Source organism: Ornithodoros turicata, chromosome 4 (genome assembly GCF_037126465.1).
Source record: "Ornithodoros turicata isolate Travis chromosome 4, ASM3712646v1, whole genome shotgun sequence".
Lineage (NCBI taxonomy): Eukaryota > Metazoa > Arthropoda > Arachnida > Ixodida > Argasidae > Ornithodoros > Ornithodoros turicata.
The window spans coordinates 80681484-80704134 of record NC_088204.1 but is presented as its reverse complement, the minus strand read 5'-3'; the positions used below and the strand labels follow the sequence as shown (position 1 = coordinate 80704134).

General features: G+C 46.0%; 2 protein-coding genes across 3 annotated transcripts; one reads left to right on the top strand and one right to left on the bottom strand.

Annotated features, from left to right (window-relative positions):
* The first annotated feature begins 17 nt into the window (after positions 1-17).
* On the top strand, positions 18-16118 carry LOC135392083 (uncharacterized). Of its 2 annotated transcripts, none has more exons than XM_064622744.1 (7): positions 18-260; positions 939-1238; positions 2152-2306; positions 2378-2534; positions 3781-3865; positions 5522-5739; positions 15226-16118. In XM_064622744.1, exons 1-7 carry the CDS (start codon positions 182-184, stop codon positions 15498-15500), a joined length of 1269 nt encoding a protein of 422 aa, XP_064478814.1. In that variant the 5' UTR covers positions 18-181; the 3' UTR covers positions 15501-16118. The 2 variants fall into 2 exon arrangements, with proteins under 2 accessions (XP_064478814.1, XP_064478813.1); XM_064622743.1 differs by lacking the exon at positions 15226-16118 and adding an exon at positions 12470-14019 and having other exon boundaries at positions 19-260.
* Positions 16119-18126: 2008 nt separating this feature from the next.
* Positions 18127-22193, bottom strand: LOC135392085 (rho GDP-dissociation inhibitor 1-like). The gene is made up of 5 exons (XM_064622747.1): positions 22086-22193; positions 20774-20958; positions 20390-20473; positions 20037-20177; positions 18127-18510 (listed from the first exon to the last, which is right to left on the bottom strand). The coding sequence occupies exons 2-5, from the start codon at positions 20949-20951 to the stop codon at positions 18314-18316; spliced, it is 600 nt and encodes a 199-aa protein (XP_064478817.1). The 5' UTR covers positions 20952-20958; positions 22086-22193; the 3' UTR covers positions 18127-18313.
* Positions 22194-22651: the final 458 nt, after the last annotated feature.

Here is a 22651-nt window from a genome sequence, read left to right as displayed (position 1 = left end):
GCCAAACAGGATTTTTTCCAAATATCCAACAATAGTCGAAGGGTGGTTTCGCATTGTTTCGCGTCACACGTCTTCGTGTTTTTTTCTTTCTTTCTTACTTGTGGTATCGTTTGTTCAACTACACAAGTGGTCTTCGTGGAACTCCACACTCGATCGCAATGCATCAGCAGAGAACAACAGCATGACACTGCCTTCGACGTATTCAAACTGCTTTCGTTTTAGCATACTTTGGACATTACCTCTACTGGTTGTTGGATATGGTATGCACGTCATTCGATTAAGCTTATCGAAATGCTGCATAATTTAGTCGATCAGTAAGCTTCGTGATACTTACCGTGCTTTCGTTGTCGTAATCTTTCGAAGTGCTGGGAGTGGTCTTGTCGGTCCGTCGCCAACCTGTACCGTAGGACAATGCGTGCTTGAACATAATCCCCGATTCGGTATATTAACACGACGTAGTAGTCAGTGCCAATGGAACACAGGACAGACACAACGCGTGAACCTCGCCACGCCCATCTGCGTATTTTCAATGAAAAATCAGTTGACAAGAAACTATCAGCAGTGAGTGTTATTGAACCCACGTACTTCGATGGGAGATGACACCAGTACACCATGCTATAATTGCATTCTTGTCAACACAACGAGCCTTGCTCAGATGCGCAAGGACACTCATCCATCCTATACACATCCCTTTGTCCTTGTCACTTGTCCTTGTCACTTGTCCATTGACATCTTCATCTAAGAGGAACATCCGGGCTTCCGGGACTTCCGGGCCTACAAAATTAACCCACAGATCGAGAAAAACACTGTAGCATTGCTCGTGATCATAGTTGTCCTGTGAGGACAACTGATGCTGATCCCGACGTTGTGAGGACAACTGATCCGACCCCAGATCCCGAATGAAATACTGACTATTCTGTTCTTCCCAAATCTTGCAGAATACCAACTGAGTGTAACAAACGATGGGCCGGCGATACTGGACTCCACTATCACATTTACGGCCGAAGTGGTGGATGCTCCGCAGGGTATCCAGCTCTCGTACATTTTTCGGCACAACGTCCCCGGTCCCGAACCCAAGGAACACGAGGTGCGCGGAGGACGAACGGGGAAGCTGCAGTTGACGTTCGTCAGCACTGAGTACCGAAGCGGTGTCTACGACATGGAAGTTGACGCCTACAAGCAGTTTTTCTTCACCAGAGAAAAAGTGGCTGTTGGTTCCTGCCAGTTTAAACTAAGTCGTAAGCATAAACCTATATCTGCTTTTGGTTTTGGAACGATTGTGCTCGGGCATGCTCAAGTGTTAGAAATGTGCTAACGATTTATGATGATCACGATGATGAGTTTGAATCTAATGCCGCGTATGCTGACGTGGCCACGATGTGCCGAGCAAAGATTTAACCACGCTAAAGGCTACGGAACTAAAATACTGAGGATAACTATAGAAGTCCAGGCAAATATACAGTAAGAGCTCGTTCAACTTATAAATGTTAAGCACGAAAAATGGCATTTTGGTGTGGCTCAATAGTCAATATTTGTCGAATATTTTATGAAAGCATTGAACTGGGTCTGGATGCTGGACTTGTTTAGTGTTGTTAAGTTTTGAGGTTCTTGCCTCCAGTGGGATAGAAATAGAAATATTTTGGGAAGGGTACTATGGGGTCCTCCCCCCCCTCCCCCCGGCTAGCCACTGCTTTGATGCAACAAGATCGATATTACTGTGAAAAGAAAAATAGTACTTGCACATTGTTTATGTATTGTCACACAAACACGACTTTCCTTGTCTTTCAGGACCCATTAACTCTCATATGACAGTTACGGCAAAACGGCCCAGTTTGTAACACCCTCTGTTCTCATATGATGTTAACAAGATCATTAATAGACACATTTTAATGTTTTGTTGTTCCTGCTGTCAGCCAGTCGGTTGCTATATTGGTATAGGTGAATGTATTAGTGAGTTTACACAGTTTTGCTACTTGACATTCATTGTTATGGCGGGTTGCAGGTTACGGCGGGTTGCAGGTAAAACATGGGTGTACATGCAGTGAGAGTTTACCCACATTACCATTGTGGGCGCGAACCTACTTACCCGTGCCTACTTTTACACAATGTTGCTTGACAGTACAGACCCTCCCACTGTCCTTTATGACTTAGGTGATATAGTGGGCAAGATAGTAATCAATCAAGATGGGCAGACGTTGCCGGACGACCAGACGTACCTCTCTACCAACAAGACGACAAAGTTCACTTTTGAGCTGCACGACCCCAGCGGCTTCTTCGACAAATCCTCCAATTCCCTGGCCTGGAAGGTGATGCGAAAAAGCGTGCAGTTATTCTGCACGCTTCAGTGCTGATCTGTGCAAATTGTTCGCCTCGACAGATGGATCACGGAGTCTCGCACTACGCCCCGTCGTTGGAGTACAACTTTACGGACACAAAGCCGCACGTGGTGTCCCTGGTGGTGGTGGCATTAGTTAGCAAGGCTGCAAGCCCGGGTGTCAAGATTGGATCATTCTCACGCGAAGTTTCACCCATGGGTCAGTATAAAGAATGCTGTTGTTTTGTCAATGTACCCATACCCTGCACCCCATACCCTGCACCCCGTTTCTTACAACTCTTACCCTGCAACCTGCACCCCATGCCCTGCACCCCATGCCCTGCACCCCATGCCCTGCACCCCATGCCCTGCACCCCATGCCCTGCACCCCATGCCCTGTACCCCATTTCTTACAACTCATACCCTGCAACCTGCACCCCATGCCCTGCACCCCATGCCTTGTATCCCATTTTTTACAACTCATACCCTGCAACCTGCACCCCATGCCTTGTACCCCATTTCTTACAACTCATGTCCTGCACCCCATGCCTTGCACCCGATTTCTTACAACTCATACCCTGCAACCTGCACCCCATGCCGTGCACCCCATGCCCTGCACCCCATGCCCTGCACCCCATGCCCTGCACCCCATTTCTTACAACTCATACCCTGCAACCTGCACCCCATGCCCTGCACCCCATGCCTTGTATCCCATTTTTTACAACTCATACCCTGCAACCTGCACCCCATGCCTTGTACCCTATTTCTTACAACTCATGTCCTGCACCCCATGCCTTGCACCCCATTTCTTACAACTCTTACCCTGCAACCTGCACCCCATGCCCTGCACCCCATTTCTTACAACTCATACCCTGCAACCTGCACCCCATGCCCTGCACCCCATGCCTTGTATCCCATTTTTTACAACTCATACCCTGCAACCTGCACCCCATGCCTTGTACCCCATTTCTTACAACTCATGCCCTGCACCCCATGCCTTGCACCCCATTTCTTACAACTCATACCCTGCAACCCATGCCCTGCACCTCATACTCTGCTCCACATACCCTGTGCTGTACATTCCCATAGCATACTCTGCACCCCATACCTACTACCCAGTACCCCGTATCCTGCATCCACTTTTTCGTACCCCATCCCCGTACCATGTACCCCGAATCCATCCGTTAAAAGTGTTCAAAATCCGTATGTCACCCCATCGCCCACCCCAATACAGATACACAACACCCTGGCTAGTGCTTGCCAGTATATATTGTGTTCGTGTATGGGTTTGCCTAAGCATTTTTAGTGCTCTTAAAGGATGGATACTATTATTAACCAACAGGCACAAAAGAAGGTTTTGATGGACTACATACGCCCTGTAATCTTTTTAATGATCTAATATGCTCTATATGTGCCCAGCACACCTAATCTGAATGCAACATTACTGACTGTCCATTATTTTCTAGATCCCATAACGGCAGTCCAGGTGGACGGAAAGTTATGGCTTCGACATGGGGATGTTGTTTCGTTACAAGTCAGCTGTAATGGCAGGCGAGTTTTTTTTTTTTTTTTCATCCTACATTAAACTGATTGCATGCTCCGTTTCTGTTTCCTGCTGTAATGCTGCCTTCTTTCAATTTTAGCTCACGGTAAAGTATTGCTTTCCGAATACACCTATAACTATCGTATTTCTTGGTTAGCCGGCGCAGCACAAAGGTCGAGACGTCGTCGCGACACTGTAGTTCATCTCGGCACACAGTATTTTCTCAAGATACGATAACCTGCATGCACAGGGGTACGCATCTCAAACTGACCCACCCTCTGTCCTAACCTCTAAGGCAGCGATTCACAACCTGGGTCATTCAAAGGAACATGCGATCGTGTCGACGACGCTTCGAGGGACCTTCAACACCACAATGGTAGATGCAGCCGTGTAGATGTCGTACGAATAGAGAGTCATTGACTTTTATCAGTCTATTTCTTCTTATTATAAATCCTGTATTTTGAGGCTGCACCATTGGTAGATGTCGATAACAATGGGTGCTAGCGATGGGCAATCCCAGGATTTTCTGGAGCTGTGACTAAGGAGCATACAATTTTCACGAATAACCTTGGAGCTACAGGGAGGGGGGGGGCACGGCCCCCTTTGCCCCTCTGTCGGTACGCCCATGGTGCTAGCTCCACTCTCCATAGAGTGTAGAGCTGTCACAGATCTTGATGCCAGTCCCGATGCCAACGATGAGATGTCGGACATGGTCGGGCACCAAGGGTGACCGTGGGCGAGCCTCGGTACGCACTCAAGTTTTAATTCGCAGAAGCTCGCCAGTACCACGTTCGCGGAACCTCCGGGTAAAGTTGCCAGGACCTCAGTTGAGAACCGCCGCTCTGAGGTGTTCTCAAAATGGTAGCCTTTTAACCTTGCTGTTTGCCCTTTCGTAAAAGAGGAGAGAGATGACTGCCGTGAAACACGCTTGGTTCATCGAGCACCGTGTCTGTAGTGAGCACGCAAAATATTTTCGCAAAAATTGAGCCTTACCACTGCGCAATTCAGTTCAGAAAGACACTCCGATAAACCGGGAACACGTGAGTGTTCGCAGGATGAGTTCCCAGTTCCCTGTGTTCCCAGGAACACAGGATGAGTTCTCGCTTGCCAACAGAAATGGCACAGCCCGGTCGCTAGGGTGGAACCTGTTGATGCCGCAAACCACCTGAGTTGGAATAGCAATGCTGTCAGAGAGCGACGTAATCCTCACTCAATCTCGGACGGTGTTTTTCGGAAAGGAGTGCGAAGGTGTCTACTGCACATAATGATCAAAGGCACCACCCAAACAGCACAATGTACTGAAAGTCGAGTGCAATAGGGGTGGACGGTATGTGCCTTATCAGTGTTACGTAGCTTCAAGAGTCTGTTCAAGGTCTTCCACCTACCCGTCCACCCCTATTGCACTCTACTTTCAGTACATTGTGCTGCTTGAGCACATGCACACTATGGACCTACTGCGCTCATTGCTTTTGTTTTTGAATACTCATAAGCATCTGAAAACGGATGTTTTATATTATAAGTACTTACGCTGCTCCTTTAAAAGTAAATATGCAACCGTGTACCGTGCGGGTGATGAGAGCACATGTGCAAGTCCGGACGAGCTGGCACGTTTTAAGGACGTTTCAAGGACGTTTTAAGGACGTTTCTCTCCCTCTCGATTGCAGCTCTCCCTACAGCTACTGCTGGAAGTACTTCCCTGGCAACACGACGTCTCAAGACACGGCAAACCTGACGTGCGACGAGCCGGTCACCACCAACATCTGTCAGTTCCCAGTGGTTCACTATTTCCCGCAGGACGGGGCCTATATAATCGCGATCATCATCAAGAACATAGTCCAGCAGAAGCCGTACGTCAAGAACATGGAAGTGCACATTTACGATGGTAAGATTTTCATTTTTCTCTTCCTGGGCGATTCTTTTTCTGTCTGCTCCGTGCAAGTTGCTTTAATTGTGCCTCGAAGGAGTTGTGACATTTCGCTGTAAATAGATGTAAAATGCTCAAGATGGATGTAAAAGATGGTTATCTGCATCGATACGAATATGGATTCCAAGTTCTACAGTGAAAGGGATAGCAATAGACGCAGAGAAAATCGGCACTGTGAGTACTGAAACTCGCGTGACATCATGGCAGGCGTCTCGACCAATGAGGTTGCTGCGAGAGAGGTCACGTGCTTACGAGAACCAACGGGGATGGTTCTCTCTCTCCTTCCCCTGACTTCAGAACTTGACTGTGTATTCACACGAACGACATCCTCACGGAATATTCTAGTGGAAGAAGAAGCGCAAACAGTGCTCAGAGAGACGAAGTTCCGTCTCGTGTTATGTTGAACATTCACACGGTGCGGAATATCGGGATTGGGCGTACTGCTCACTTAGCAGACGACACCGTCAGCGTCTTTCCTGTCGTCTGCTACAGAATGTCTTGCGGCTGTGTCGCAGGATATTCCCCACGGACACGGAGCAGTGTACGTGAACACTGGACGTTGGTTTGACGTTTTTCGCGCCTTCCGCTTCTGCGGCGAATGTCGCTCGTGTGAATACACGGTGAAGCTCAAGTTTGTTCGGGAGCTTCCATCTTGCCAGCCATGACACGTAGAAAAATACAGTAGCCGACAGATTTTTCGGACCCATGTGCCCATGTGACGTAATGAACCACATCAGTCAGTGTGTCACAACCCCTTCAATGGGCACTGTACAGATGCTCTCTCTTGTTTGCTTGTTGCTGCTACACGTGTGCTTTGGGGCAGTCTGGTGAAAACATGCTAACCACTAGTGCTAACCACTGAAGGAGCGAGGAAATGGCATTTAGAGAACTTCTAGAAGCTCAGCTTAATTCATCGAGGTTGTGATCGGGAGCAGCCACGCAAAAATTATCTTTTAATTATCGCGGAGCGATCTAGTTTATGAGCGTGCTCCAAAAAAATCGGCTAATCGTGGGACGGTCATAACTCAAAATTGCAAACCACACGTGCTGCTGTCACAAAATCATCCCTGTGAATGATCGCGCCTTCGCAAGCCATGTTTGTGTCACGAAGTGAAGTAACGCTACCCGTACCCGTACCCATCCCCGTACCCGTACCCGTCCCTGGGTAGTGCCCTTGGAAGGATGGCGGAGGACTTGCAGTCATGTGCCGATCGAGGGCCCTCCCTTGCACTAGTTCGCTGCTATTGTTTTCCTATTGTGTACTTGTATTGTAGTCGTCGTACATTTAGCAGGAAAAAAAACGAAAAAAAGAAATTGCTTGTGGCTTGCACTGCACATTTAAGGAAGTATACCTAGGGCCCTCAGTTTTCGGGTTTTATTTTTTGTGAAAATCGGGGGGTAAATATCGGGTTGAAAATCAGGACCTGCCAAACAGGGTAAAATCGGGTGATATACTGAGAAGTGATGTATTTTCGGGTGAAAAAAAAAAACTTTTATGTGTTGAAATTAATTAATTAATAATTGGGGGCATACGTCGCGAGACAACTGAGATCATGAGCGATGCCACAGCGGTCGGTCTGTGGAGTGTTGAAATTAAGTGAAAGAATATTTATTAAGAGACTGGTAGATAATTCACTGTATAACCACTGCATCCATCACTGTATCCATCGATGAGCATTGAGAGCATGCTCGCGCTCGCGTTGGTATGCCTCGTATATCGTTGGCTGTTGCTGCATCCTCTTTACTACTCCGCGTACTTTGCTGATACAAGATACTCCCTACAAGATTTGAAAGTTGGCTTCACCTAACACTTCCGTGTATTGCGGGCAAACCCACTTCAAGGAACGCGGAGCGTTGCATAAGTCTGTTTCTTCGCTGTTTAGCGTGATTTTTCCTGATTCCTTTACTATTTTTGGTAACAGCACAGTCGTATACGAAGAGGGGAGTCAAGTCCTGTAGATCACATAAACAAAATACAGGAACCGACACCGAAGATCTTCAGTGTCGGTTTCTGTATGGTAACAGCACAAATGTCTCGTCGACGTCCACGGAAAGCACTAACAGTACAAAATACAACACTGAAGTTTTCAACTTACTTATTGACACAAGCTTTCATGTAGCAGACTACATTTCTTCGGGTGTGAAAAACGCAGGGCATTTTTGGTACGAAACCAGGGTATTACTTTGGTTGGCGTTGCCATTCTGCAAGGCGGCTTCACCTCATCATTGAAACGGATTTTGAGGGACAAGGGACGCTGTCATGGTGCCAATAATCTATCTTATCACTAAAGTAACCAAGTTGATGATGTCTTAGGTTAGTTTAGTGAAGTTAGGTTAGATTAATAGGACCATGGCCGCTTCAATAATGAAGTTGGGAGTGCGAGGCAAGCTGCCACAGCCGCACTAATCTAACCTAATATATCACTAAACAAGGTGTACGATGTCATGGGTTAAAGATGGCTTTCCCGTAACACAAATAAAGGAATAGAAAAGTTCCGCTAAATCTACAAACGTACACTTAAGCAACACTAAGCATTCGCTGAAGTGGGCTTGACCGCAATACACGGAAGTGTTAGGTGAAGCCAACTTTCAAATAGTGACGCCTACCAAAGGAACATTTTTCACGCTAGAAATCGGACCTGCATGCAAGCGTCTACAAACCCGACCTGTTTTGTTGTTTTGTTTACTTTACCAGCAAGACGCGGCGCGGTCGGGAGCAAGTCGGGAGCCGTCGCGCGATTGCCGTAGTTCGCGCGTGTGCGGATCAAGTCCTTGGTTTGCACTTTCGGAAGCCCGGTTTACGGGTTTTATCGGGTTAAACCCGAACTATTTTGATGTAAATCGGGGGGTAAAAACGGGCTTTATCGGGTTTTACCCGAAAACCGAGGGCCCTAAGTATACCCGCTCCGTTCTATACTCTGGACTAACCTTCGACATTCCATTCCAAGCATTCCTTTGGAGCACGGCATTGTACCGGAATTGTATCATTGTATCCGCACCGAACTCAAACTCGTGAAGTATAACTAGGGCCTGACTTTTTAGGGTTAAACCCGTATCCGCCCGATATTTACCCCCCTAACGAAATCTGTAAAATTCGGGTTTAACCCGAAAACATCCGGGTCGCATGGCACACTCATAAGTGTGCATTAAAATAAAGTTTGATAACATTGCTAAACATTAGTTCCATGTTAAGACAAATTTTTATTAAACAAAAAAAAATCACCCGAATACACCCGAATTCCTGACGACAGAGTATGCAGTAACGGGATTTAACCCGAATACACCCGAAGTTTCAAATGAAAAATATCGCCCGATATTTACCCCCCGAATTTGGCCAAAAATAAAACCCGAAAAAATCAGGCCCTAAGTATAACTAGGGTTCTTCGTTTTTGGGTTTTATGATTTTTTTCAAATTTCGGGCGGAAAAATCGGGTGCTATTTATACGCGAGAATTCGGGGGGAGAAATCGGGCGCTACGATCTCTGTTTGTTATGTCGTCGGGGAATTTTCGGGTGAAATGAAAGGCATACGAAACAAGCCACTGCTGCGACACTGGGACGAGAAACAAGGATCTTTATATTTCCGCTTGGAACTGGGGCAGTGAGTGACCACCCCAAGTAGTGCAACCTCTTGGCCCAATATTGGACCAATATTGGCAATACCGGCCCAATATTGGACCGATATTGTGCCAATATTGGGCAGTGATATTGTGCTGCTTGCGATGATATTCAAACACTTGCCTGAGCTCCAGAAAAGCTTCTCTTTGACTCCTGCAGGATGGGATTATAAAGGGTGGACAAATAGGTTGTCACAAATAGCTCTTTTTGCTGATAATATGATTCACTTTTCCCAACGGTTTACCTAGAACGACAAGTTGAAGGACTGCAAGGATGTTGGGTAGATATCGGGTTTTACCCGAATTCTTGAAAACTTGTTCGAGGGGGGGGGGGGGGGAACTATCGCGAAAAATTGGGTTTAACCCGAAAATGAAGAACCCTAAGTACAACTCACCCCTGTCCCAACCCAGCTGCCGAGAATTCAGCCCATCCTGAGGCTCCTTTCCTATCCAAACACGGCCGCACAAATTCGTGTGGTCCGTTCAAACCGTCCTGAAGAACCGGAGAAAGAACAACTAACACAAGCTCGGGCCCAAAGAAAAGCCCGAACCCAACCTGTCGTCTGGTTTGAGCTCGAAATTTTTAGCCAGCCCAGGCATGTGCTCTTCCTTGATTTGCTGCCTCGTACAGCTCCCGTCAGCCTTAATAATAACGCCGGAAAAAATTTGGTCTCGTTTCCGAGCGCGATGACAGCCACCCTTGGGGGAACTGGGGGAATGTTAAGTGAACAAAATCCTCGCGTTAAACTAACGGAATAATTTTGTTCAATTAAGATTTCCTCATGGTCCCAGGGGTGGCTGTAATCGCCCTCGGAAACGATATCATATTTTTTCCAGTGTTATTATTAAGGTTGACTGGAGCTGTACATAGAAAACTGCACCCATGATACGACACATGTTACGTCCAATGCAAGATCGGCGGCTCCACGCGACTAAATGTTGGCCAGTTAAGACTCGCTGCGACGATGTGCCCCATAGCCAACACCCGGTTGTCAATATGCCCTTCCTGTTCATCTGATAGTGCTCGATTAATTTAATTTAGATATACATATAACACAATAACCCGGTGTTGGGGTACTGGTATAGTTTACGAAGGCATACATACAGTAATTAAAAGGTTGCATAATGACGTAAGCATCCATATGCTGCTTTCCTGCATAGTCGAGGGGGTGCATTGGTGCTTTGCTTTCATGCTGTGTATCTGCTTTTTGTGTTGCTTGCATACCAGACCTGCAGTTTTCACCACTTCTATGGAACAGATAGCATATAAGTACGTGCTAACTCTGTATGCGCAATGTCTTTCATTTTGAGAGCTTACTCTGTTTATAAAGAAATTGTCTACACTTGGGACAGTTCCCAGTCCAGCCATTGCTGGCATCGGTAGGCATCATGGTGTCGGATGACGGTAGTCATCACCACGGTCCCCGTGATGCCTGCTCGTCTTTGCATCTCCGAGATCTACAGATTTTGGTGGAGAAACATGCTCACTTATTTATGTCTGTACAAATTTTTTATGTTGTGTTTCCAACGCTTTCTTGGCACGTTCTCGTTTTCTCGTTGTTCGCATTGCCTTTAAGTGGTACAGCTTGGGAAAAAAGTATACGGAACACAGCACTGGCTTCATCGGGGGCGGCCCCCTGCTGGCTACGAGGAAGAGATCGAATAAGAAACGGGTGGCTGGCTGTTCTATCCATCTCTCAGTATGTGTGTCTGCTCCCGTTTGTTGCTTGGACGTCGCTCCGGCGGAGAAATGCGACAGCACGGCGTTCCGTAAACTTTTGTCCCACGCAGTACCTGTCGTGACAATATGGAGATAAACTCGTCAGTAACAACAGCTGTAACCTATCTCCAAATATGTACTGTATTTGCACAGTTCTAACGTGCCCCCAGATGTAACGTACAGGTATATTGTACTCCCAAAAATGCAGAAACTTACACAGATGCCGATTCTACCGCAGTGATAAAAAATTGAGGTTTGAGCGCTACATACCTCATAAAACATGTTTTATGGAATGCACATACGCATCAGCAGGGAAACTGTTAAACCTCTGTCTGACGACAAGCCCAAAGGACTTTGGAAAATTGGCTTTTAAACCATGGGAGGCTGCGAGACAGCATTCTTGAAGGCGTTTTGCCGATGACGTCCACAGCAATAAATACATCTGTGAACGTTGAACGGGGTTTGCGAAGTCGCATTTGTTCTCGCTATGAGCGCTCGGAAACAACGTTTAGTTAGTGCTTCGTCAATTTGAAAAACACAACAGCAAAGTAGATTTGCCTCGAAGCACTTTGGATGTTTTGTTGAGCAACAAAGTTTTGGATGCAGACGACACGAAGTGCAGCGGTTCGAGGACGTCACTACCAACTGGTCATACGAGATAGAGTGAGAAGCAAAGTGCAAAATTAATCAGAACATGAAAAAATGTTGTCAGAACATTACGTCTCATAAAAACATTTTATTTCAAATTAAGTGAAATCTGCGCCGTCCCGTTCATGGCGTTTGGTGACGAGGCTTTGGCAGCTTCGAGGTAACGCCGTAAACTGTCTTGTGGGAACTCTCTTGCCCTTACATCTCAGTTTCGTCGCAGAGGCCGTATGGCTGACCGTCTGGCAAGGAGTTAATGACCGTATGTACTTAAGGCCGTAACTGTTAAGGCCGTAAGTGCGCCTGTCTGACAGCGCTATAAGTCAGCTTAGTCACAGCTCCTTGGCATACTTGCAAGTGCATTCCCCAGCTCGAGGCAATGCTCGAGCCTGGGGCCAGTAAAACCTTTCCTCTAAGCTTTGCAGGCGAAAATGATCTCCCTTTGTTTCCTCAAGTAATGTTACAGTAACGTCTCTTTTTCTGAAGTTCCTTTTTTGGAGCTCTGCTGTAACGTGTCCCTACCTGACTTTGAGGAAAAAAAAGTGCGCGCGTTAGAATCGTGCAAATACGTGGTATATACGTGTTTGCCGAACGATCCGCTTGCCATGTGGTGTTGTTTTGTACCGGCTGCGAGGTCGCACTTCTTTGACACCCCCCACCCCAACCTCACCGTCCAGCAACACAGTCTAAGTAGTAGTCCCTTGTAGTGTCGCACAAGGGATTGCTGTCGAGCATTGTGCTGCCCATCACCTGCTCGTTGATGGCCATCGTCATCCTGGTCACCGGCGCCGCCTACCACGTCCACACGCGCGGGAACCTTCACGTCGAAGTGGCGGACTTCGACTTCCAGCACGGGGACCTCAACCTCGTGGAGCAGACCTTCTGGAAGCGTCTCCTCGGATCCTGTCGAGAGTCCTGCCTCCCGTCTCGTGGGTCGCCATCCTTGCCAGAGGGGCCGCTCATCGACCCCAAGCCGTTCGTGGAGAGCGACGTGCCAGACTGAGTGTGATAGTGGTTACATTTATAAGTTGGATTTATCGCGCCGCTGATAAGAACTGGTGTCACGCGTTGCAACAAAAGATAGTACATTGTGTCGGAGCAGAGGGAGCCCTGTTCCGTATGCGTAAGCTCGCAGATATTGTATCGAAGAACGGGACTGTTTTGTGCCTAACTTTTAACCTCGCAGTCGAGGGGACCTATACAGTACAGACATATAGACTAGAAAGGGCTGGGTGGACCCCTTTCGATATTTTCGATGCACATTGGTTTGAACGGATTAATTAATCGGCGATTAATTAAAACCCTCGGGGGAGAATCGCACGGAACAGTACCACAACATCATCCACTGATTTTACCATGGAATGTTGTTTCAGTTCATTTCAGATTGTTGTCACTAAATGCAAGCAGCGAAGTAGTGATACTATATACCTTAGGTGCATACAAGACGCGAAGTACTATAGTACTTCGTGACTCTTTTTTTTTTTTTGGTCTGTGGCGAGGTGAAGCTCACAGAGGGAAGCTGGATAGAGGAAGCCCTTTGATGCTCAAGTAAAAAAAGTTAGAACTTCCTTTATTTAGCTCCGTTTCCTTATCTGTCACTCAATTGAATTCTCCACCGATCGTCCGAGTGGTGCCAAGTATTAACGTACCACCCCGTGGTGATAGGACGTTGACGTTGAAGTTGTTTGAAACCTGAACGATGCCCATTCATGCAGCATAGAGCATTGGTGGGACTCTCAGATACAAGCTGGTGCTCTTGACCTGTGTGTTGCGAGATTGTGATTTTTAATTTGTATATAATTGATGCGATAGTGATAATAGCAGTGATTGTGTTGACATTTTGTTACACTGGGGCCACTTGTACTATAAGTACTAGTCACGTGCGTGAATTGAGCAGTAGTAATTCCGTTCCTAGAAAGCATGCCATGATATCAACACACGTTGCGGGCCAATACGAATTTTTGATTATAGATCTCCGCACACTTTGTGTCGGCGCGTTACCCCCTATTTATTTTAGTTTGTAAGGTGAGCGTTAACTAACTTAACGGTTATTTACGCCACGATTGTCAGTGGTGTGTTGCAAAGATGTGTTACGTGCACGTTACTCATGTTATGTGGACTCTACCGAACATCGCAGCCCTTAGGGATGTCATGTTTCCTCAGCACGATCCTCAAAGACGCTACTGCGGAAGAACTCTTATTCAATATTACTCAGTTGTAGCAAATGGACTTTATTAAAGGTCTGGGTGTGTCTAAATTGTCCAAATAATGATTGTCCAAACTCGTACACACTATAATAAATCAGCCAAAAAAAACTGTAAAATCTAGACATTTTCAAGCCACGTCGTCTCACTTGCATAGTTACGTAATAGTAAAGGTGCACAGTAATGAAAGTGAAGGACGTCACCAAACATTGTGGGGGTACAGGGGCCAGATTAGAGGTACTCCATTCTTGTGACATGTGGGGACCTAGATGAGTCCCGTGGAGCTGCTGACATTTCATTGGACATGAGGCGTGTGTTATGCCATGAGCCTCCTCCCAAAGCTCCATCTAACTGCATGCTATGGGATGCCTTGGCTTGGCTTGGCTAGGGCATTGGTCATCCTTCTGAGTGACACACTCGACAAATTCTTTGTGTCGTCTGCTGTCATACTCGACTCTCCAGACCACCACCACCTCCCTCTGGTGTGAGGTGAGTGTGTCGAAGGAGCATTAATTTAACCGTGTGCAAGACTTGTCTTCAAACTCTCGATAGGCTTTCATTCAGCAAAGTGCAAATCGCGATGTCACGAAGCTCAAACTCGGTGGCAGCCAACAGTTTTTTCATTTGATTAATTTTTTTTTCCAGGCTAGGCTTTCCTCGTAGCGCCAGTCACAATGTTTTGCGACACAGTTTAAACTGGCTGCGAGTTATATCGTTCGAAGCTCTGTAAGTGAATCCGTGCCACGTAAGAGCATTCCTCATTGTCACATACATTGTCACCTTCAAAATACTGTGCATTCACATGAGCGACATTCTACGAAAAACTCCAGCGGAAGATACGCAAAACGTTGTAGCTTTTTGCCGTCACGTGAGCACTCAACATCATACCTTTTCGCCCTCTTCTAACCGTGGGGAACATTCTGCGGCGCGGTCACAAGTAGCAGACGACGGGACCCAAGTTGTCGTCTGCTATGGAATCCATCGTGTCGTCTGCTACGTGAGATGAGGCAGTTGCTGTTGCTTCCACCGGAATATTCCGCGAGCATGTCGCTCATGTGAACGCACGAACAGTGTCGCGTTCAGATTTTCAACCTCAAATTTAACGGAGGTGACACCAGCCCGGAGGCACGTGACGTGTACAGCTCCTGACGTGATTTGCCGCGTATCGAGTGATTTAGCTTCTCTAACACCGAAGGGTCAGTCCTTCAACAACAACAACAACACTATCGCTGCAATGTTTCCGTGGCTCGTTGCTGCAGTCTCCCATCAACGGCAGCTGTCTACCGTCCTGCTGCCCATCATATGCTCCCTGCTGGCCCTGAGCATAGTGGCGGCGGGTACCGGGTACCACCTGCGTACCCGCGGGCGCATCCGCGTGGAAGTGGCGGACTTCGACTTCCAGCTGTCGTCGGAGTCCCTGGAGGAGACCAACTTCTTCGGACGTATCCTGCGAGAGATCTGCGCGTCGCGCCCCAGCAGCCGGACTACTCCCATGTTCCGCAGGACGTGGAGATCTTACGGTGCGGTCGTGTAGGGCGGGGTGTTGTCCCCGGGATGTGTTGACAACAAGTCGTCACCTTGCGAGGCAAGTCGGACTTGGGCACCGGCCGTCTGGGAACGGTAATGTTGACAGGTTTGGTCTGTTTCTGTCCTCGTTGTGGAAGCGCGGCTTCCGGTAACAGGTTTATGCCTAAGCGTTTGGCGTCGCACCGGTGCGACGCGGTGCTTGGAATCGACGTACACGCGTTGCAGGTGCCTGAAGTGCGGATCCCTGTGTTCACCCTTTTTTTGTTTTGCTTTTCTTCGGCTGACATCATTCAATTGTAGGTGCGTATGTTGGCCTTTTACAAGATTACCTGGACTAGAACACCGCATTTGTCTCGGTGCATATTTTGCAAAATCTTTTCCTCTCTCATTTACTGTACTCAAGCTGGTTTTTGCCAATGTGTTATGAGCCCCTTTCTTACATTAATTAGACATTTTACGTTGCTGCGGTGTGACGCGGCAGATTTTGGACCAAGTCCTCGAGTCGGAATCTAAAAAGTTTCGTATTTTGAAACTTTTTCCCCCCTGCTGGCCAATTTGAACAGGTGTCTTAGACGAGGACATTATGTTCGAGTTGGGCACAAATAAAGAGAATAACGTAAAAATACAGAGTTTGTTCTAATTTGTGATACCCTGTATGTTGTGCGCGGTTGGTTCACTAGACTGACATCGGAAAAACGAAAGTGCTGCATCCTAGAATTTTGGCAACGCACATGTCCTACTTGGCAATGTAACTGTGCATTGAAGTGTTTTTTTTATATTCAAGCGCACTTAGCAATGGCGCATTGGAAGGCTCATTAAAAGGCTCCTAAAAAGCAGAATACGTAGCTAATTTGAACTTTGTACTATCCTGTGAAATGTGGTAGATTATTATTAGTAGTATTATTTTAAAAAATTGACGCGATTATGAGAACGCAACGTGTTCCAAGATACACAATTTTTTAGACAGGAATGGGACCCCCTGTACAAACAAAGGTCGTGGGTGTTATGCAATGTCGTTAAATAACTTTTTATTGGAATTTTGATTTGCAGTGTCACGGTTTTCCAAATTGGGGGGGGGGGGGCGGTAAACTTTTTTTTATATCAGAAGCTGTAAAACGAGATAAAACCTGGTGATGTCACGTGAAACAGCAGATTTTTTGGTGTGAAAAAAAAAAAAGAAAAAAAAAAGACACTCATGATGGCGAGGGGCAGTGCAAAGTATCGAGAGTTTAGTGTTCACAGTGCTTGTATAAGGTGCTGGGTTTGTGGTCTGGAGAGCTGTGCTCTAGTTTTTTTTTTTTTTTCCAAAACTGATGGTGATGCCAATTGGAGCACAGAACCAGGTCTTACTGTGTAATGTGTACAGGTACTGTGATTAACCCTGGAACACGAGGCTTTAGATATACAGGGTGTTTCCGTAATAATACAGAAAAACTTTAATCCAAAAAGCATGCTACGAAAAGAAATATGCGATCAACGACATTTATCCGCAGGAAACTTATGCCACGCAGTGCAAGTAATTTTATCAAATTTTGATCGAAATATATTTTTAATTTTCTGAACTCCGAAATCTGTGTTTTCTGCATGAAGTCTTTTTTGCCAGAAATGGAAAGCGCCTGTTGTACATTCCTAATACAACAGTTATAGCAAAAAAAGAAAGTTCCTAAAAACTGTAGTTTCCAGACGCAGTTTTCTTGCACCACTTCTTGCGGCAACTAGATGAAAGATTGAGCGTGGTTGAAATTTGTTTTACGGCAATTACCATTGTGGTAGGAAAAATGGGGCAAATATGACATGCGCTTTGTCTCAGAAAAAAAAAAATTTTGATAGTTCAATTCAAGAAATTTATTTGAATTAAAATTTGGCATACTTACTTTTAGTAGGCGGCAAAAGTTCCCTACAGGTAAATGTCGTTGACTGCACGTCTTTCTGCGGTTGCGTTGATTGCGCATCATTCTGACGTATATACTGAGACGCCGTATTATTGCACAAAAACTGAAAAGGCGGCGCAGGTCTTAAATACATTTATTGCAAAAACAAGGTTGGGCAAAGCCAGCATAACACAGCGGTGCCCATTCTGCCGACCCAGTGCATAGCCATCCGTAAAGAACAATTTGTGGAACCAACACACGCACGGACACATGGTGCTCTTATTGCATTGCTGGCACACTGCTAATGTGCTGTTAACACCGGAGATGTGCAGTTGTATGGATAAGGCACGCACACATGATTTGAGGGAAGGGAGACTTTTGATTCTTCTTTTCCTTTTAAATCCATTCACGAGGACACGGGGGAGGGAGGAAACGTGAGGCCCCACCCATCCTCCACCTCTTACGTCGGGATCGGGGGATTTGTGCTTTTACGTCTCGTGAGCATTGTGAAAAAATGTGGTCTCTCTACAATATTGGCACATTGGTGGTATGTGTGTGTGTGTGTAGGAAACGTCTCAAAAATATCGTCGTCTGATATTTTCCAGCTCCCGGCTCTCCAGACTCGACGTCTTAAGTAGACAACGTATCTCTGCAAAAAAAAAAGCAAAGAAAGAAAAAAAAAAAAAAAAAGAGGCGGAGAGAAAAATCCTGTAGCGTCTCGCAACTTGATACAGCCTTATAACGAGTAAATAATAATAATCGTAATAATAAAAAGCGTAAATTCGATTTACAAAGGGAGTAAACAATAGCAGAGAGAGAGAGAGAAAGCGATAAGAGAGGTGCGTGGGAAGACCCTCAACACTTATGTACACTTGTCGTAACGCGATGGTAGAAAAAAAAAAAAAAAAAAAAAAAGCGAACGTGGGCGGGGGGTGTGTGTTGAGTCTTTTCAGTCCCAATCCTTCTTGATCTCGAAGCCCCACTCCCACTTGAGGTGCTCGTTCTTGTCGTCGTCCGTAAAGTGAGACTTGACGACGTAGGAGCCCCGCGCCAACATCCCGGACGGCATCTCTTCCTCCGGGGTCGTGAAGGACTGGATCTCGGCCTTTGGTGCGTACGAGCCCACCATCTGGTTCATTTTCTCCACTGCAGGAGAGAGGGTTTGTGTGTGTGTGAGAGAAGGATTGTCTCTCCCTCTCTCCAGAGGTTGGGAGAGAGTGCGGGAAGGACGCGATCGGAGCTCGCGGCCTTCCGCGAAAATCGGCAGTGTCTCGCGGAACCTGCTGTTTCCCCTCTGAAAGGTGTGTTCTTTTTTTTCGCGGAATATTCTATATTATTTTGGAATTACACAAGGATTTCGATCAATCGGTCGTGACCGGTACTGCTGGCGCTTGCGCGGCTGAACCACGACCTACTAGAATATAACTAGGGCCTGACTTTTTAGGGTTAAACCCGTATCCGCCCGATATTTACCCCCCGAACGAAATCTGTAAAATTCGGGTTTAACCCGAATCTACCCGAAAACATCCGGGTCGTGTGGCACACTCGTAAGCGTGCATTAAAATAAAGTTTGATAACATTGCTAAACATTAGTTCCATGATACGACAAATTTTTATTAAACAAAAAAAAAAAAAAAATCACCCGAATACACCCGAATTTCTGACGACAGAATATGCCGTAACGGGATTTAACCCGAATACACCCGAATTTTCGAATGAAAAATATCACCCGATATTTACCCCCCGAATTTGGCCAAAAATAAAACCCGAAAAAGTCAGGCCCTAAATATAACAACCGCGTCATAATCGGCGACCCCTGTCGGGAACCCGTCCGCACGATCTGCAGGGGGTGCTATTCACCAGCATGTGCGGTCTACATCGTGATTGGACAATGGAAATTTCAACGCGCAGGAGCGGACGTGCGACTACCGTCGCAGACGACAGCAACCAGCTACTATGAAAACGCATAGAATGATGATAATTTTTTATCTTTGGAGAATGCTGAAACATTTTTGTACTTGGTCTGCCCCCACAGTATCCCGCGGATCTGTAAATCCCACTACGTGGAAATATTAATTTTCCACTGCAGAAAGTTAGGGGATTTAGACGCGCTCCTCCAGCATCTCATCTGGCCACCAGCAGCTCAGTGACGACTCTAAATCGGCATCATCGCTTCGAACACGTTGCCCTCTGACACGGAACGGGGATTGTCATGCCTGCACTTAACCCGCTTGGTTCTGGTATTTGCAGATTTGCACAGCAAAATCTGCTGATAGACATTTCAGTGTTTTTTTTATTTTTATTTTTATATGGGATATCTTTAGACACCCCATATATCAGTCTAATCTGTAATTAAAAAGTTGATTAATGATCTTGAGGTAATTCGTTATCTCTTAGTCACGTACTCTTGAACAGAGTGTTATAACCCAACTAACAAAAAATTACATCTATGCTTCTCTAATGAGATTTTTTAATAGAAAATCTGTGCTCATTAGACACCCTGCATATTGCCACGCCTTGAAACAACCAATGAGACAGCTTTCGGCATTGCAAATGACCGTTGAGATGACAAGATTACAGTTGCCAGCTCGTAAATTTAGCTGCACAGCAATTCTTATACAATTTGGATGATTTCAGAGAAATTGGTTGGCAACCCACTGTGCGAGGCTCACCTTGCAGTCCGTGTCGGAATATCCTCTGGACATACTTGAGGCCGGTGACTATTTCCCGCTGAACAAAGAACTCAATACGGATGCGGTACGGTATGCCTTCCTTGACCATGAATGGTTTCTTTTTCAGCTGTTCCAGGTCACCTGGACGAAAAGCACAGTAGAGACTACCACACAATAGTCCATGCGGGGACGCTAGCAATACATAGTTGTTTGGATTTTACATCTTTCCCAAATCGATCGAAGAATGAGAATGGGTTTTACAACGAGGCTCTCTAGCAATAGTTCACGGCCCACACCATCTTTGACGGAGAGCACCGTGAAGTCTGCCCAGTACATTCTTCTACGTTGCATACCTGAGAGGTCCAGTTCGATGGTTGGGCGGCCCTCGACTAATAGTTGCAGCTTCTTCACCATGACGCAGCTAGGGTTGTCCGGCTCTGTGGGCATCAACGAGAGACTATTACGGGACTATAAGACATGCACGTCCACCTTCAGGATGTACTACTACTACTAGGACAAGACCCTTTTCTTATAGCAGAAGAGGAACTACTAAACAATCACATCTGAATAGATCGCTGCATTTCTTGCAAACTGTAAACAAACACCACTGGCATGGGCACATGTCGAAATGTCCGTTAATGATGCGTAATAAGGATAATGGGTGGTTTTATGTCGTGAGATAGTCCCAGCACACGCAGCATTGGAAGACGACGTGACTATAAGCACTTTGTCTGTACCTAGAATGATGTGCTCTGTGGTAGCACTGCCTAGGAGGGTCTCCTTGTACTTCTGCAGGGATGTGTCCTCCTTGTCGGCCTCCACGATGTCCTTCAGGGACTTTGCAGCGGGAGGTTTGTAGTTTGGGTTCTCCTCCTCCTCTTCCGTAGGGGCGGTGATTTCTTTGTCGTCTGCCATCTTGCAACTGGGATTAGTGGTAACCATAGAAACCTTAACAGGCTGACACATCTCAGACCACGTTCTGTCCACGACTGTACGTGCAGAATGAGCTTTTCTAGCTAATAGTTCTCATAAATTAGATTTGATTAGAGGATAAGTAAACTAAAGTAAGTTGATTAGAGGATAAGTAAACTTCAAATTACTACTTGACTGACTTTGTATCCTCACAGTGCACAACATGTGCCTTCATTACATTGTTGCTCTGGGACCATAACTTTGGAGAACCTTTTATCAGTATATACGCCTATAACACTGGTGGGCAATTTGCGCTGCATTTTGCAGCATCTGTTATATACATACTTATCATCCAAAGATTTCTAATCTGACCGCACGACTTGCCATACTCCACCTTTTGCTCTTTTCACTGCCTTATCTCTGCTTCACGTGCGAAAGGTGGAAGGTCAGTAATGCTCAAATCATCATCATCAGTCATACTTGTTGCATTTCTAATCTTTGCAGAAAGTAATGCAGTGAAGTTGCATGAAGGCAACAGGAAACAACGTTTGTGTACACGTACGAACGGTAGCGTTTGTATTTTTATTTTTGGGCCAAACAGGACTCCGACGGAATTAAAAAAACACATTATTTCGTTTTATTTTGTCTGGAATTTTGGTATGGGTGCTGCGAGTTACAAACAGTGCTTTGCGGCAGGAATGTCGAATAATTACTTTTTTCGTTTTCAAAAAGTATGCGGAAACAATTATTTCCAGGCATAGTTCGTAGATGATTCAACATGAACTACTGATACAGATACCGAGCAGATGATGCGTGCATGCAGAGATAGCAACGCCCTTACAACAATCGTCTGGTTTGAATGTCTGCCAATGCCTGCTCAAGTTGAAGGATTCATAAAAACAAAGGCTTTTGAGTATATTAAGCATACAAGTGAAAAGAACGACTATACACTAGTTTAGTGAGGCTGGAATTTCATACGAGCCATAAATATTGACGGCAGCTTGCGCGCCCGGATGCCACTGTGCAATCGAGGTACAAACGTGAGAAAAACTATAGTAGACTCCCGAACAGCGGACATCAATTTCAGGCAGATGGGAGTGAAATGGGAGTAACCTATAATCCCTGCACGTTACTCACCTGTTACCGTTCACAAAAGAAGGAACTAAACAGCTTCTGCTCTCCCAACCGCTCAAAACACGAAGATACTAGAAAGTACAAAATGGCGGCCTCTGACTAACTTTTGGCGGCTTTTCAAGAGATTCATGCGCGACTGCAAATAGTTCGACAAATTTATTTCTGAAGGAATTACAGTAGGTGAGTTCAATGGATACAGTTCATTTGCCCTTCATTCCGACGTTAATTTGTCGTATCCGTGAAATCTGTATCAAGGAGCATATCTTTGGGTCCAATAGGTGAGAAAAACATAAAAGAACAAGTCACGTGATCTGAGAGAGTATTTTTGCCGGCTATTTGCTTACCCCACGTGATTCTCAAACCCCCTTTTCCTCCTCGCCTTCTCTATCCTCTCTTTCTTCTATTGGGCGCGCTCTTTTCAAATGTCTTTGACGTCGCCGTGACAGTTGCGACAGTATCTGTCGTCCGGCATGGGTGGAACAGTTGTTGGAGTGTCCGCTAGTGATGCAAAACTATCGATAGTACTATGGATAGTCGCATGAGAATCGAGCTATCGATAGTAGACTGTC